General features: G+C 36.4%; 2 protein-coding genes across 2 annotated transcripts; one reads left to right on the top strand and one right to left on the bottom strand.

Moving 5' to 3' along the window:
• Positions 1-2,747: 2,747 nt before the first annotated feature.
• On the top strand, positions 2,748-4,746 carry LOC110737942. The gene is made up of 5 exons (XM_021918291.1): positions 2,748-2,901; positions 2,958-3,219; positions 3,331-3,922; positions 4,018-4,374; positions 4,453-4,746. The coding sequence occupies exons 1-5, from the start codon at positions 2,748-2,750 to the stop codon at positions 4,744-4,746; spliced, it is 1,659 nt and encodes a 552-aa protein (XP_021773983.1).
• Positions 4,747-8,815: 4,069 nt separating this feature from the next.
• On the bottom strand, positions 8,816-13,615 carry LOC110737672 (phytosulfokine receptor 2-like). Its single transcript, XM_021918007.1, has one exon. It carries the CDS (start codon positions 12,174-12,176, stop codon positions 9,024-9,026), a length of 3,153 nt encoding a protein of 1,050 aa, XP_021773699.1. The 5' UTR covers positions 12,177-13,615; the 3' UTR covers positions 8,816-9,023.
• Between the last annotated feature and the right edge of the window lie 427 nt (positions 13,616-14,042).

Below are 14,042 nucleotides of genomic sequence, written 5' to 3'. Positions count from 1 at the left end.
AGTGTGGCCAACCACACTGAAAATGAGCTGGATAGCCACACCGTGTGGTGAGGGTTACTTGGTTAAGGGTTACTCGATTTGTTAGGGGTTACTCGGTCGGTTAAGGGTTACTTAGTCTGTCAAGGGTTACTCGGTCAAGGGTTACTCGATCGATTAGGGGTTACTCAGTCAGGGATTACCCGGCCAGTGTTTTGGTGTGTATCAGTCGGCCACACGGTGTGGCCAGCATCTCAGAAAACGCGCTAAACTTTTATTTATATCAAGATGGCTTTGATTTATCTCGGGTAACTTTTGATTTATCAATTTAGGGAGACTTTTTTAACCAATATACAATGTTTTATTGTACACTGTATTTTTTTTTATTAAAAAAAGAAAAAAAAAACTAAAAAGTCTGTGGCTATATCATGGGATGTAGAAAGTATGTTTTATTGATTAAAAAAAGTGCACATGAAGAGAAATATATGTGATATATATATATGTGAATGTGCATAACTCATTATGATCTAAAAAGATTAAACATGACCAAATATTTGAAGGGCATAACTTAAACATTTATCACATAGCTATTTCTAAAAAAAAAAAATTTATTGAACATCGAATTGAAAACATGATACAGAGTGTTGTGATTGATAATTAGATATGTACACATTATTATGATTAAAATTGTTATAAAATAATGAATAATCAATTAATGTACACTAAAAGATTTCTCTATTATATACTATGACAACCAATAGTTTAGATTTATTCAAACCGTACAATTGCATGGGTACTATATCATGGGATGTACACTAAAATTGTTATAAAAAGTGCCCATGAAGAGAAATATATGATCTATGTGAATGTGCGTAACTCATTATGATCTAAAAAGATTAAACATGACCAATATATTTGAAGGGCATAACTTAAACATTTATCATATACCTATTTCTAAATTTTTTTATTGAACATTGAATTGAAAACATGATACAGAGTGTTGTGATTGATGATTAGATGTATACACATTATTGTGATTAAAATAGTTATAAAATAATGAATAATCAATTAATTTACATTAAAAGGTTTCGCTATTATATACTATGATAACCAATAGTTTAGATTTATTTATACCGTACAATTGTATGGGTACTATACTAGTTAAATTAACTAAATAATAAGACAAAATTGTTTAAAAACTAAAGTGGGAACAAATATAATAATTTGAATGTAACACATCGTATTACGAAGATTGAACATTTAATGATATAAAATTGAACATTTACATATATAAAAGGAAAAATTAACATGAGTGGACAAACCTTTTGCCGGTTCTCCAATAATAGACTAACCTTTAAATCTTCCAATTTTGGACAGAAGTTTACATAATTTCGCCCATATTAGACTGAGTTTACCCACAACTGGTAAACGAAGTCAGCAGTACACATGTTGACCTCTTGGAAGTTAGTTTCCCTCCAACAGAAGCATTAACCTTCAACTAACAATGTCTTCTCAGCCATTAATGTTGCGCCCTTCTCCTCCCCTAATACCCAAAATTCACTGCTTCCTCTTTCACTTACACTCCGTACATGTCCCTTCTCTGCAAATTGCTGGTCCCAAATTTTTTTTTTCCCAAAATTGGTTCTGCGATTGTACTGGGTTGTTGGAAGCGTTGAAGTGAAATCATAGCAACTGGGAAAGCCATTGGGGTCTGAAATTGCCGTAAAAGAGGTATGTTCTTTCTAGATACCTAAAGCTTAATGTTTTCGATGTTGATTGCAAAATTGTGTGCGAAATTGTCTGAATTTGTGGATTTTGTTGACTGACATTGGCCGTATAAATTGCGATTTGTGTTTATGTTAAGTTGTTAATTGAATTGTTGTTAATTGGATCGTTGTTGTTAATGTTGTGTCTGAAATTTGGTATTTTGATGTTGGTAAATGCTAGATATGGGTGATCCTTTTGCTGCTGTAACTCTTAAGTACTGGTATGGGGGACTTTTAAAACGCATAATAGGACATTAGTGTATCAGGGTGGAGAAGGTATGACTTTTAGTATTGATCCTGATGAGTTATGTTGGTGGTGGTTAGAGGACTTTGCAAAACAGTGTGGGGTTGAAAATATGGATGTTTTGTGGTATTTGGTACCAGGGTTGCCATTAGAGAGTGGATTAAAGAAGGTTTATTCTGACAATGAAGTGAATGGGATGAGGGAGATTCTGTTGAAGGTTAGGTGTTTGGAGATATATGTACATAAAGGGGTTGAAAAACCTAAGTTAGATCCCACTGCACCCCAAGTACAAACAACACCCTGGCAACCTTTGACCCATGACCTTGCAAGACATAAACTACCAATAAAGAGGGGCCCACAATTACCTTTAATGATAAAAGATACTCCCACATCAACAATATTGTGCCCCTCCACAAATACAGATACAACCTCCCCACCTACTTCTATTTTCCCAAAATACAAAGGTAAATCTAAACAATTTACTCTTCCTTCAGCAAACTTCTTCCAGCCTTCCCCTGTTGTTATTGATAACACATCCATTCCAGATCTGACCTCAAACAGTACACACCTTGTTACTGATGAAGATGCTTGGGTTGACAATAGGCCAGAAAGTCCTTTAGATTGGGGAGAGCTTTTGGGGTTCTATGATGATTTAAGTGGAGATGAAGAAGATCCACTGTATGACCCAGCTATTGATAGAGGGAAAAGTGTTGTTAGTGGAAAAAAAAGGAGCAGGGAATGAATCTGAAGGTAGTTATGATATGGATGATGAGGATGAGCAAGAGAATGAGGTGTTAAATGATGGTTATGACTCTGAGATTGATGAGGAGGCTTTGATTGCAAGGGAGAGAGTGAGAACTTGTACTGCCAAGTTGCTACAGATAGCAAATCAGCTACAGAGGGAGGTTGCTAAGGGTAAGTTAGGTGGTGAGGCTGATAGGGGGGTTGGAAAGAACCTAAAGTTGTTGCAGAGGGATATGCAAGTGAGTATGATGAGAGTGAGGATGATTTAATAACCCCACCAAACAGTGGAGATGAGGAAGAAACTAGAGAGGAAAGGAGGAAGAGGGCAGGGAACTTAGTGAGTGCAGACACTGATTTCAGTGTGTTTAGTTGGAAGGTGGGGCAGAGGTTTTCATCTAGGGAAGCTTTTAGGGATGCTGTTTCTAAGTATGCCATTTTACAAGGAAGGAATCTCACTTATGACATAAGCAACACTAAGGTAAATCAGAGGTTAGGTGTGAAGTGTGTGGAGGGTTGTGCTTTCTAATTGTATGGTGCTTGGGAGAGTAGGAGGGCAACTTTTGTTGTGAAGACTGTGCAGTTGGAGCACACTTGTCACAGGAACATGGAAAGGAACAGGAAGTTGAAGTCTAAGTGGGTAGCTAAACAATTTTTAGAGGTTTTCAAGAACAGACCACATTGGCCAGCAAAAGAGATAGTTGAAACTATCAGGAGGGCCTTTAAGGTAGTTGTTCAGAGAGGATTTGCATACAAGGTTAAGTATGCAGCTCATAGAATGCTACATGGGTCAATGCATGAACATTATGCAAAGCTGGGAGGTTACATAGCAGCTTTGAAGGCTAGCAGTCCTGGTAGCTGTGTTGAGTTGGTGACAGTAACAAAACTGAACAAACAGCCTGCACCACCACCTGTATTTCAAAGGTTGTTCACTTGTTTTGAAGGTCTGAAAAAGGGATGGGTAGATGGTTGTAGGAAGGTCATTTGTGTGGATGGGTGTTTCTTGAAGACCTTTCTAGGTGGGCAATTACTCTCAGCTGTTGGAAGGGATGGGAATGAGCAGATGTACCCTATAGCTTGGGCAGTAGAAGAAGGGGAGAACAACTCTTCATGGGAATGGTTTTTTGAGCAGTTGAAGAACAATCTTGGTCTAGGAGATGGTGAGGGTGTGTTCATCATATCTGATGTACATATGGTGAGTATTTGTTAGCTTTTTTTTATTTTTCTTTGTGTATGATGTGCTAGTAATTTAATGTTAATGTGAATGTTATTTTTTTTGATGTGAACTAGGCCATTTTGAATGGTGTGAAAACTATTCTCCCTAAGGCTGAACACAGGCATTGTGCTAGGCACATATATGCTTTGTGGCATAAGACCTACAAAGGGGATGAACTGAAGCTGATGTTCTGGAAAATAGCTAAGTCATACAACATGGCAGATTACACAGAAAATCTTGAGGCTTTAGAGCAACTAGATCCTGATGCAGCAAATGCATTCAGAGCATACAATCCAAAACTTTTATGTAGGGCTTTTCTGGACACTTCTGTCAAATCAGATGCAATCACCAGCAACATGGCAGAAACTTTTAATGGATATATCATCAATGCAAGAACAAAACATTTAATTTATATGCTTGAAGAGATAAGGGCAAGCCTGATGTAGAGGCTTGTGTTGAAAAGGATGGAAATGCATAAGTGTAGCTCTGTTTTGTGTCCAAACATTCAGAAGAGGTTAGAAATAAAGAAGAACAAGGCTGTTTATTATGATGTTATGCCTTCATCTGAGATCTTGTTCAATGTCAGCTATCAGTTGGATTTCTTAGTGGTCAATTTAGATGCAAAAAAATGTACTTGTAGAAAGTGGGACATGGTTGGCATATCATGCTGTCATGCAGTGGCATGCATTTTTTTCTTGCATAAGGAAGCTGAGGATTATGTGGACAGGTCTTACTGGAAAGACATGTATTTCAAAGCATATGGAGGAATGAACTTCTTTGTTGTTGCACATAATGTTCAATGATTGACTATTATATTCATCTTACTTATTTTTTCTTGTAGGGTCAATTCCACCTTGTGAAGGGGAGAGACACTGGCCAAGAGTTTAGTGGGCTTTGGATCCTCCTCCAATTAAAATAGGGCCTGGAAGATCCAGGAAAAACAGGATCAAAGATCCCCATGAAAATCCTTCAAATCCTGGTCACCTCACTAGGGTTGGCATGGAGATGACATGCAGTAATTGCCAACTAAAGGGTCACAATAAAAGGAGGTGTCCTAATCCATCTGAGCCTCCCACCAAGAAGCAAGCAACTGCAGCTCAACCTCAACCACAACACCCACCTCCTGATGGAGAGGCTCAGTCACATCATCAGGCTACAACATAGCCCAGCAAACTTGGTAGGGGTGGTAGAATGATTAGAGGGGGAAGGACTAGCTCAGCTTCTGGTGGAGAAAGCAGCACTGCATCTGCAACAGGATAGGGAAGGGGTGGCAGGGGATTAATAGGTGTCAGGGGATCAAGATGTGGCAGGGGCTCAAGGGGTGGCAGGGGCTCAAGAGGTGGAAGGGGCTCTAAAGGTGGCAGGACTAGGCTTCTAGTTGGTGTTGGAGTGTTGTTTGAAGCTGATGGTACTCCTACAATAAACCAGGATGCATCTTAGTCTGATGTACACCAAGGTCCTTCACAAGTCACCCAAAATCTGCTTCCCACTCAGACTAGCCACATCTCATGAAGCCTTCAAATGGTCCAAAAAATGTGTTGCTGTAATCAATTTGGGTTGGTTTTTGTTGAACAATTTGGTGTTTTTTTTTTAATTTCTGAACAATTTGTGTTTATGTTGAACAATTTGGTGTTTTTCTTTAATTAGTCAACAATTTGTGTTTTTGTTGCTTTTAATTACAGAACAATATGTTTGTTGCTTATAATTACAGAACAATTTGTCAACTTTTGTCAAAAACTTGCTGTTTTGTTTGTTATTATTTCCCTGTTAACAATTACAGAACAAAATAGATAATAGATAACAATTACCAAAAGAAAGGGAAGCCTTTTTTATTCAATTATCAATCCTGAATGACACCTTTCAACTACAACACAACCAAAATACAACTAACAACATCCTATTACTTGAAGGCCATAATCACTATCCCAAACAAAACCCATGACAAAACCAAAGCCAAAGAAAAATTTCTCTCATTCCTTGCACTCTTCATCAACTCAATTCGCATTTGACTGACTTCACCCTTAAGTTCTTGAACATCTTCTTCCAAGTTCTCCTTTTTCAGCTGCACCCTCTTCACCTTATCTTCCAGCATCTGCTTGTGCATCTCTAACTCAGTAATGGTGGTTTCTTTTTCAAACAATTGAAACCGTAAATCATCAACCTCATCTCTCACACCTATCCACTTAAAAAAACCACAACATGTATCCTGTATATCAAACAACAATTAGTTATATAAACCCTAATTACATTGGATAATTGAGATGATTAATGAACCAATTTAATACTTACAGGCCATAATGGACAGCCATGGAACTTCAACCCCACATTTGGACCATTTTTCACCGACCTAACAACCGCATCTCTTCCGCAACTACTTTTAATCCTCCCATATGAAACCCCCCCTCCCCTTGATGAAGAAGAAGACCCTGAAGTTTCAATTTGATGCCTTGCCTTATCCATTTTTGGATGAAGAACGAAATTTCTGAGATTTTTGGTTGAAGAAATAAACAAAAAAAATTTCAAAACCTGAGAATTTATGTTGAAGAAACAAAAAAAAAAAACCAACGGTAAGTGCCACGTCACCAATCAAACCGGTTATAACAGGTCATGTTACCTACTCAGTCTAATATGGGCGAAATTATGTAAACTTCTGTCCAAAATTGGAAGATTTAAAGGTTAGTCTATTATTGGAGAACCGGCAAAAGGTTTGTCCACTCATGTTAATTTTTCCGATATAAAAATAAACATATTATATGAGATTCAAATAAATAGAAAATCTAGAAGATGACGTCGTTATTGAGGAGAGGGGGTGCAGCCGTGCAGGTAATGCTGCATGTGGGTGTAGGTAAAAATTTGTACAATACAAATAGTATCGGGCTAGTCCGACCCAACAATAGGCCCGGGTCAGGCAGTAGACTAGTAGCTTAGTGCCATCTTTAAATTGTCCGTATGTATTGCATATGAAAGGGAAACATTATTTTTAAAAAAGATAAATAACACAAAACCACAATTTTCTTTTTTGACATATATCAAACCTCATTAAAGGTGGTCATTGACTATATTATAGTACTAGAATCTAATGTGTCAGTTTTATTAAGACTATTAAATTTGAAGTCTGAATTGTCCCCAATGGTAGAAAATTATTAAAATGTCGAAATCAAATTCAATAAACCTTTTAATTTTTGGGACCCGAATTTAAAACATGTTTGAATCATTTGTTGGTTTTTCTGATCTTTTTGCAACTCATGATTTTTATTTTTATTTTCTGAATGAATGCAAAAGGAACTTTTTAAAGTTATTTCATTTGAATTTGAAAGCACCTTTACATAACACGCCTCCTAGTAAAAAGAAAGGAAGAATAATGGAATTGATTTTCACTGTATGAACTATAAGACTAGTAAAAGATTTGATGCTTTGATTATTTACTTTAGCCTCTTTAAATAGGCAAACTAGAGTTACCCTTAGGAGTATATAAGTAGCCGATTACATTATACAAAGAAAGATAAGCACTAGCTATAACTACTCTAAAAAAAGGAAAAACAATCCTATTACATTGTCTAAGTAAATAAAAGATATTTACAAAATAACAGAAAGAATAATTAGATACTCTAATTATTCCTTAATATGAACATCATCCTTAATTGCTTACATGCTGCAGATTTTTGATTAGTATACAACAAAATAAATGAAGTCAAAGTTCAACTATTACTGCGAAAGTGCGAATGTTATGCTAACTGATTGTCTGAAAAGAGCACTTTCATATTTTGCCACGCCGGATATATAATACCCTTCTGTCCCTCATTAATAAGCCACGATCATATCTTAATTGACCCTAAAAACCAGGTCATCTTGAAATTTAGTGAGTTAACTTTAAAATTTCCACGTAATATACAAAGTATTTGATAACATGTTTCACTAAGAATTCCTAACAAATACATCGTCCTATATTGGTGCGATAGTAAGGTATTTTTACTAAAATTCTAAAAAAAATGATCTGATATTTGAACATAATTACTTGAGGACGGAAGGAGTAGTAATCTTAAAACATGACTTAGAAAACGTAAAGAGTCACAAAACTTAATGAAGTATTCTATCAATATTAACTCAGATTATACAGGTACTGACCACAGAGATGAATTTAAGTATACAAGCTGATAAAATCCTCTACATGGAAAGGTTTTAGTAAATGTCAAACAGACTGGTAGAAGTTCAGTTGCATAAGAGTATCACAGTGTATCAACTTCATAGAAGTAATGTAGAAGTAATGTAGCCAATCCTAAGTATTTCCATCACTGCGAAAACAAATACATTTTAGGTCTGCAGTTAACTGTGATTAAGACTAAGAACAAAATAGTAAGGTAAACTATAGACTAGTATTATAAAGCAGCAAGACTTTACCAAGATACTAAGATATATACACACAAGACAACAAAGCAGGGATTGTAAGAAACACATCGATATTCTGATAAATGCTCATTCATGAGTATGTATATCACAATATACAAACCGGTACTTCAGGGAAAATAAGAAGCAGGGAGCAGGAGAAGAAGAGGCAGGGGAACCATGGAGAATAAAAAAAATAAGGACAAAAACAAAATTATTTAATAAAAAATACGTCCCAAATCCAACAAGCAAATAGGCTCAAATGATCACATCAGTTTCTATCTAACTTTCTATACCTTAGTAGCCGGAGGGTTTACGATACCATGTTCAATTTTGAAATATAACCTCATTCAAATAGAACAATCTGGCAATTCAGCCGATTATAGATTTATAGGTACACAGCATCGCAATATACTGGTACAAAACTGAATACTTCGAGCAATTTACTTCACATCTACAAAAAAGTGTTAGCATATGCTAACTGCTAAGTAAGGAACAATTGGAAAAACTTAAGTTTATTTCCAATAGAAGTGACCAAATTGGCCTAAGTATATAAAGGATTATGCTTTGTTTGTATAGAGTGAATTACTGCAAAGAAAACTTAAGCTACCCAATCTTGATACAATACTATAGCCTCTTTACAGAATTAAAGGTATTATCGCCTGAAACTAAGTAAAATCTACATTTTATAACACTTTTAACCGGCACCAATGGCATCAAGCCATAAAACAACTTGGTCTATGGAAGGCCTGTTCCTTGGATTTTGATCCAAACACCTGCAGGCAATACACAGAACCTCCAATAGTTGCTTCTCCCGATCTTTGTCCCAAATGAATGGATCTATCACTTGCTCTTCTTTCTTCTCTAATTTCATCTGAAACACCCATGACACCAGATCCCGGCAATTTTTCCCTTTGCAGACTTCAACGGGTCTCCTGCCAGTAAGAAGCTCCAAAAGGACAACGCCAAAACTGTAAACATCACCTTTGAAGGTAGCAGTTAATGTCTGGCTATATTCAGGAGGTATATAGCCGAGAGTTCCAACCAAATCTGTTGTTACATGGGTATCATAAGGACGAAGAAATCTTGACAATCCAAAATCTGCCAAATGGGCTTCAAATTTCTCATCAAGAAGAATATTGCTAGATTTTATGTCTCGGTGGACTATATTTGGCTCACAAACCTTATGGAGGTATGCTAAGCCATGACCAGCACCTTGAGCTATTCTCAATCTTGCAGTCCAATTAAGGGCTGACCCACCATCAATACACTCGTGCAACCAATAGTCCAAGCTTCCATTCTCCATGAAAGAGTAGATCAACAATTTGTCATCACCAACCTGACAGTAGCCTTGCAAGGAAACAAGATTCTTGTGCTGAGCCTTTGATAAAGCTTCCACTTCTGCACGAAATTCACGCTCCATTTGACCACAATCCCCAGAAAGCCTCTTGATAGCAACTTTACTGCCATCCGGAAGGCTAGCCTTGTATACTAGACCAAATCCACCACAACCAATAATATTTGCCTGACTGAAATTATCAGTGGATTTCAGCAAATCCCCAGCTGTTAGATCCTTGCAATCTGAGTTCTGGAAAAGCACTAATTTTGCAGTAGTAAACCCTTCAGACAGTCTTGGAGGCCGGCCATTCTCTTCATCTAGAAAATCAACCGAAGAAGCTCGAGCATCTCTCCTGGACATTTTCAGCAAAAGGACTGCCAAGAGCAAGGCAATACCAACACCAACACTTATTATTATCCCAATAATGCTTCTTCTACCTAATTTATTGCTTGAATCAGAAGGAATATTCATATTGTGGTCATTGTTACAAGGAGGAGCTTGAGTTGACCCACAAAGGCCAAGATTGCCCTCAAAGCTTGAGTTTGGAAAGCCCTGAAACTGTACTCCTGATGGTATTTGTCCCTGTAAATGATTATGTGCAACACTAAATTTCGAAAGGAATGAGAGTTTATCAAGTGATCGAGGTATTGATCCGTATAGGTCATTGAAGGACAAATCTAAGACCTCAAGATTCGGCATGTTCGATATAGAATCAGGAATGGTCCCTGTGATGTTATTTTTGCTGAAATCTAGCACATGGAGTTGCTTCAACTGCCCTATCTCGACTGGTATAATCCCATTAAATCTGTTGTTGCTCAAATATAGAGAAGGTGGAAAGCTGGAGAGTTGGTTATACTGCAAGCCATAAGAGCTGTTTCTCTTCACATAAAGTGGGATGCCATTGATCGAAGAAGGATCTGATGAAAAACTACGCGGATTGATCAGGCTACTGAGCTGCATTAACGTTTTTGGAATCTCCCCAGAAAGCGAATTATTAGAGAAATCCAAGTAGAACAAATTTTCCATCTGCCCAATCCAAGAAGCAATTCTCCCATTTAAGTGATTCCACGACAAATCAAGGACTTCTAACTTATCACAATTCTGTAACCAAAAAGGAACCTCACCATGTAGACCACAATTTCCAAGTGCCAGAACTCTTAGCTTATCGAACCCTGGTAAACTTCTCGGAATTTCTTCACCATGGAAGTTTCTAGTGAGGATAAGTGTTATAAGATTTTTGCATTGCTGCAGGGTTGACAATGCTCCTGTCAAGTTCACCAAGCTATTGTTTGACATTGACAGAAAGGAAAGAGATTCAAGGTTTCCAAAGCTTTCCGGTACCTCACCATGTAACTCATTCTTAGCCATGCTTAACGTTCTCAGTTTCTTGCAACTAGAAAGTGAAGTTGGAATGGTGTCATTCAGAAAATTACTGGCAAGATCAAGTACAGTAAGACTCGATAGTCCTGTAAAATCAAGTCCGATAGAGCCAGAGAAAGAATTGTTTCTAAGATCAAGCACCCGAAGCCTAGTGCACTGAGATAGGCTCAAGGGCAATGGCCCAGAAAACATATTTGAAGGTGCAATGAATTGTTCTAGTTTAGTCAGCTTATCAAATGCATCAGGAAATAAGCCAGAAAAGTGATTTCCCGAAATTATCAAGTTTGTAAGGTTGGAAAGCTTACTGATTTCAACACTTATTTCACCAGAGATATTGTTGAAAGGTATTGACAACTGCTTCAACAAAGACATATCATAGATAAAGCTCGGAAGCTCACCAGAAAGCGAATTATCGCCTGCGTGCAACTGCTCCAGAGACGATGTACAATTCTCCAAGCTCTGAAGCACACCAGTGAACTGATTCTTCGAAATATCGATGATCTTAATCGTACTCGAACTGCAAATTCTGGGATTCACCTGTCCAGTGAACGAATTGTTGCTTATATTGAACACTGCCAATTTAGGGAACACCCCAAAATCAGTAAGTGTCCCATTGAAAAAATTGCTGGAAAGATTCACAGTTTGAACACCTTCCAACCCAGAAAATGCTTCCACAACTGACCCAGATAACTTATTGAAACTAACATCAATGATAACCATCTGTCGTAAATTCGACAGCTCAACAGGCAATCTACCTTCAAGATAGTTCCCTGAAAGATCAAGCATCTCCAACCGGTCTAAGTAACCGAGGGAGCGCGAAATCACTCCTCTAAGACCCTTATTCCTCAACACCAACCTGATCACCCTACTTACAGCAGACACATTATTATTCGCACTCGAATTATCACAGGAAACACCATCCCATTCACAGCATTTGGTTGTGGTGGTGGTGTTGACCCAAGCAAACACATTTGCTGCATTTGTGAGATTGCCAGCAAAATGGTTCAAAGCAATGAGGTCATTTGAATCGCATGCCTGGCTAATGGTTTCGAAGCCAGGAATGGAAACCACAAACCAAAGCAACAACACACACTTCAGGAAAGTAATTGACATAGCCTGCATTGCCACCATTGCCAAATTTGTCACTCAATCTTTTGACAAATCCAAACCATCTGGTTTCGAAAACGACCCGAAAATCTGACTCAATAATCTCACCTTGAATCACCAAAGAAACAAAATTTTCCACCAATATACCAAACAGAAAGAATTCCCAGATATTCTATTACACAAATCATGAAAATCCCACAAAAACCCAGAAACCCCAATTGTTTGAATGTGAGATTTTTGACTGAATTAAAAACTACCCACTTCACAAAATCAAAAATATTACATTAATTCCGCAAAATAAGCAACTTATAATTGAAGCAATTAAGCATACAAGTAGTACACCCCACTGAGATCTGTAATCACATTCAAAGACCATGAAATAAGGGAAATTATAACCTAAAAAAATAACCCAGCTCAAGAAATTCTAACCCCCCAGATTAATTGTTTATTGAAAAAAATAGTAGCACAATAACCCAGGAAAATGAAATTAATTTCCCAGAAATATTACCGAGAAAGTTGAAAAACCCCAACTAACAACAACTTCAAATTGAAGTGACAATTTTCACTTCAATCCCAACTCAGAACAAATCCCAGATCTTGAAATGGGGTAGAGTAGTAGTAGCAGGAGTAGTTGAGCAATTTTTGTGGGCAAAAAGTTTATTAAATGAGGAGAGAGAGAAAGAAAAAATTTGTTGATTTTTACTGTATACACCTTTAATAATCTTCTTCTACAATTGCCTTCTAATGGAAGAAATTAAACATCTTTAACAAACCAACACCCTTTAAAAAAAAAAATAATAAAAAAAAAAAACATTTGACCCCGCGTTACAAAATTGAAAATCCGAAAATTCGGATATCCAAACTGAAAAAATAATGTGGATAGAATCTAGTATAGAGAAGAAAACACAGAGGTTTTAGTAAGAATAAACAGGCAAATTGGGTTGTACAAATTGACTTAAAAAGAAAGTTTTTTTTTCATATTTGTAATTTTATAGGGTGGATTTAGAAAAAGAAATGATGACACAAATGAGCTGACTTTTTAGTAGGTGCTGAAATTGTAATTTGGACAGTGGTATTTGGGAGATTATGGTTAGTACAAATCTAATTGTCAATGCACTTAATTTGTCATTTTTCTAGTATTTTAATTAAATTATTATTAAATCTGTTGAAAGTGAGATTACTGAGGTGAAGGTTGGGATGGTGGGGACGTAGGAAATTCATGATGTTAGGTGCGGTCTAACGAGGACGTTGCGGATCCTATGCTCTCTTTTCCCACTCTCATGCTCATGCGCGTCTATGTTACGTTATGTTTTTTTCACCTTATTTTTATTTATCTAGTATAATCTAAATTTATTTCTTCTAATCTAATATGATTTAATATGAATTTTTTATTATTATTTTTTTCAAATTTGATTTGATTGCCTTGTTTAATTGGACCATGCTAATCTATAAAGAAAATATACCAAATAGGGTCTTAGATTTACTAGGTTAGAACCCGTGCGTTGCACGATTTTACATAAAATCTATTTTTATAATTTGTACATTTAAGAATTATGCACCTTGTATAAAAATATTTTTAATTTTAAAATTTTAGATTTTCATCAAAATTATGCTATAATACCTGTTCAATGTTGTCTAATACATATTTCAATGTAAGAGCATTTATTGGTGTGTTATTTACAATTGTTTCATCATTTTAGAATAAATTGATATGTTATAGTTGTAATGTAGAAACTTCTAATATTCAAATTTCAAATTGTTAAATATGGTAGCTCCACTTACACACACACATGCACAAAAAAAAAATTAAATATAAACAGATGACATCATCCTTGCATTTAGGCAGGAAAAAAATTATTATGAGACTGACTTGTGGACAATAATGACGTC

The sequence above is a fragment of the Chenopodium quinoa genome, unplaced genomic scaffold, assembly GCF_001683475.1.
Source record: "Chenopodium quinoa cultivar QQ74 unplaced genomic scaffold, ASM168347v1, whole genome shotgun sequence".
In the NCBI taxonomy this organism is placed as follows: Eukaryota; Viridiplantae; Streptophyta; class Magnoliopsida; order Caryophyllales; family Amaranthaceae; genus Chenopodium; species Chenopodium quinoa.
Note: the sequence above shows the minus strand (reverse complement) of the source record. Positions and strands in the feature narration are given on the sequence as shown.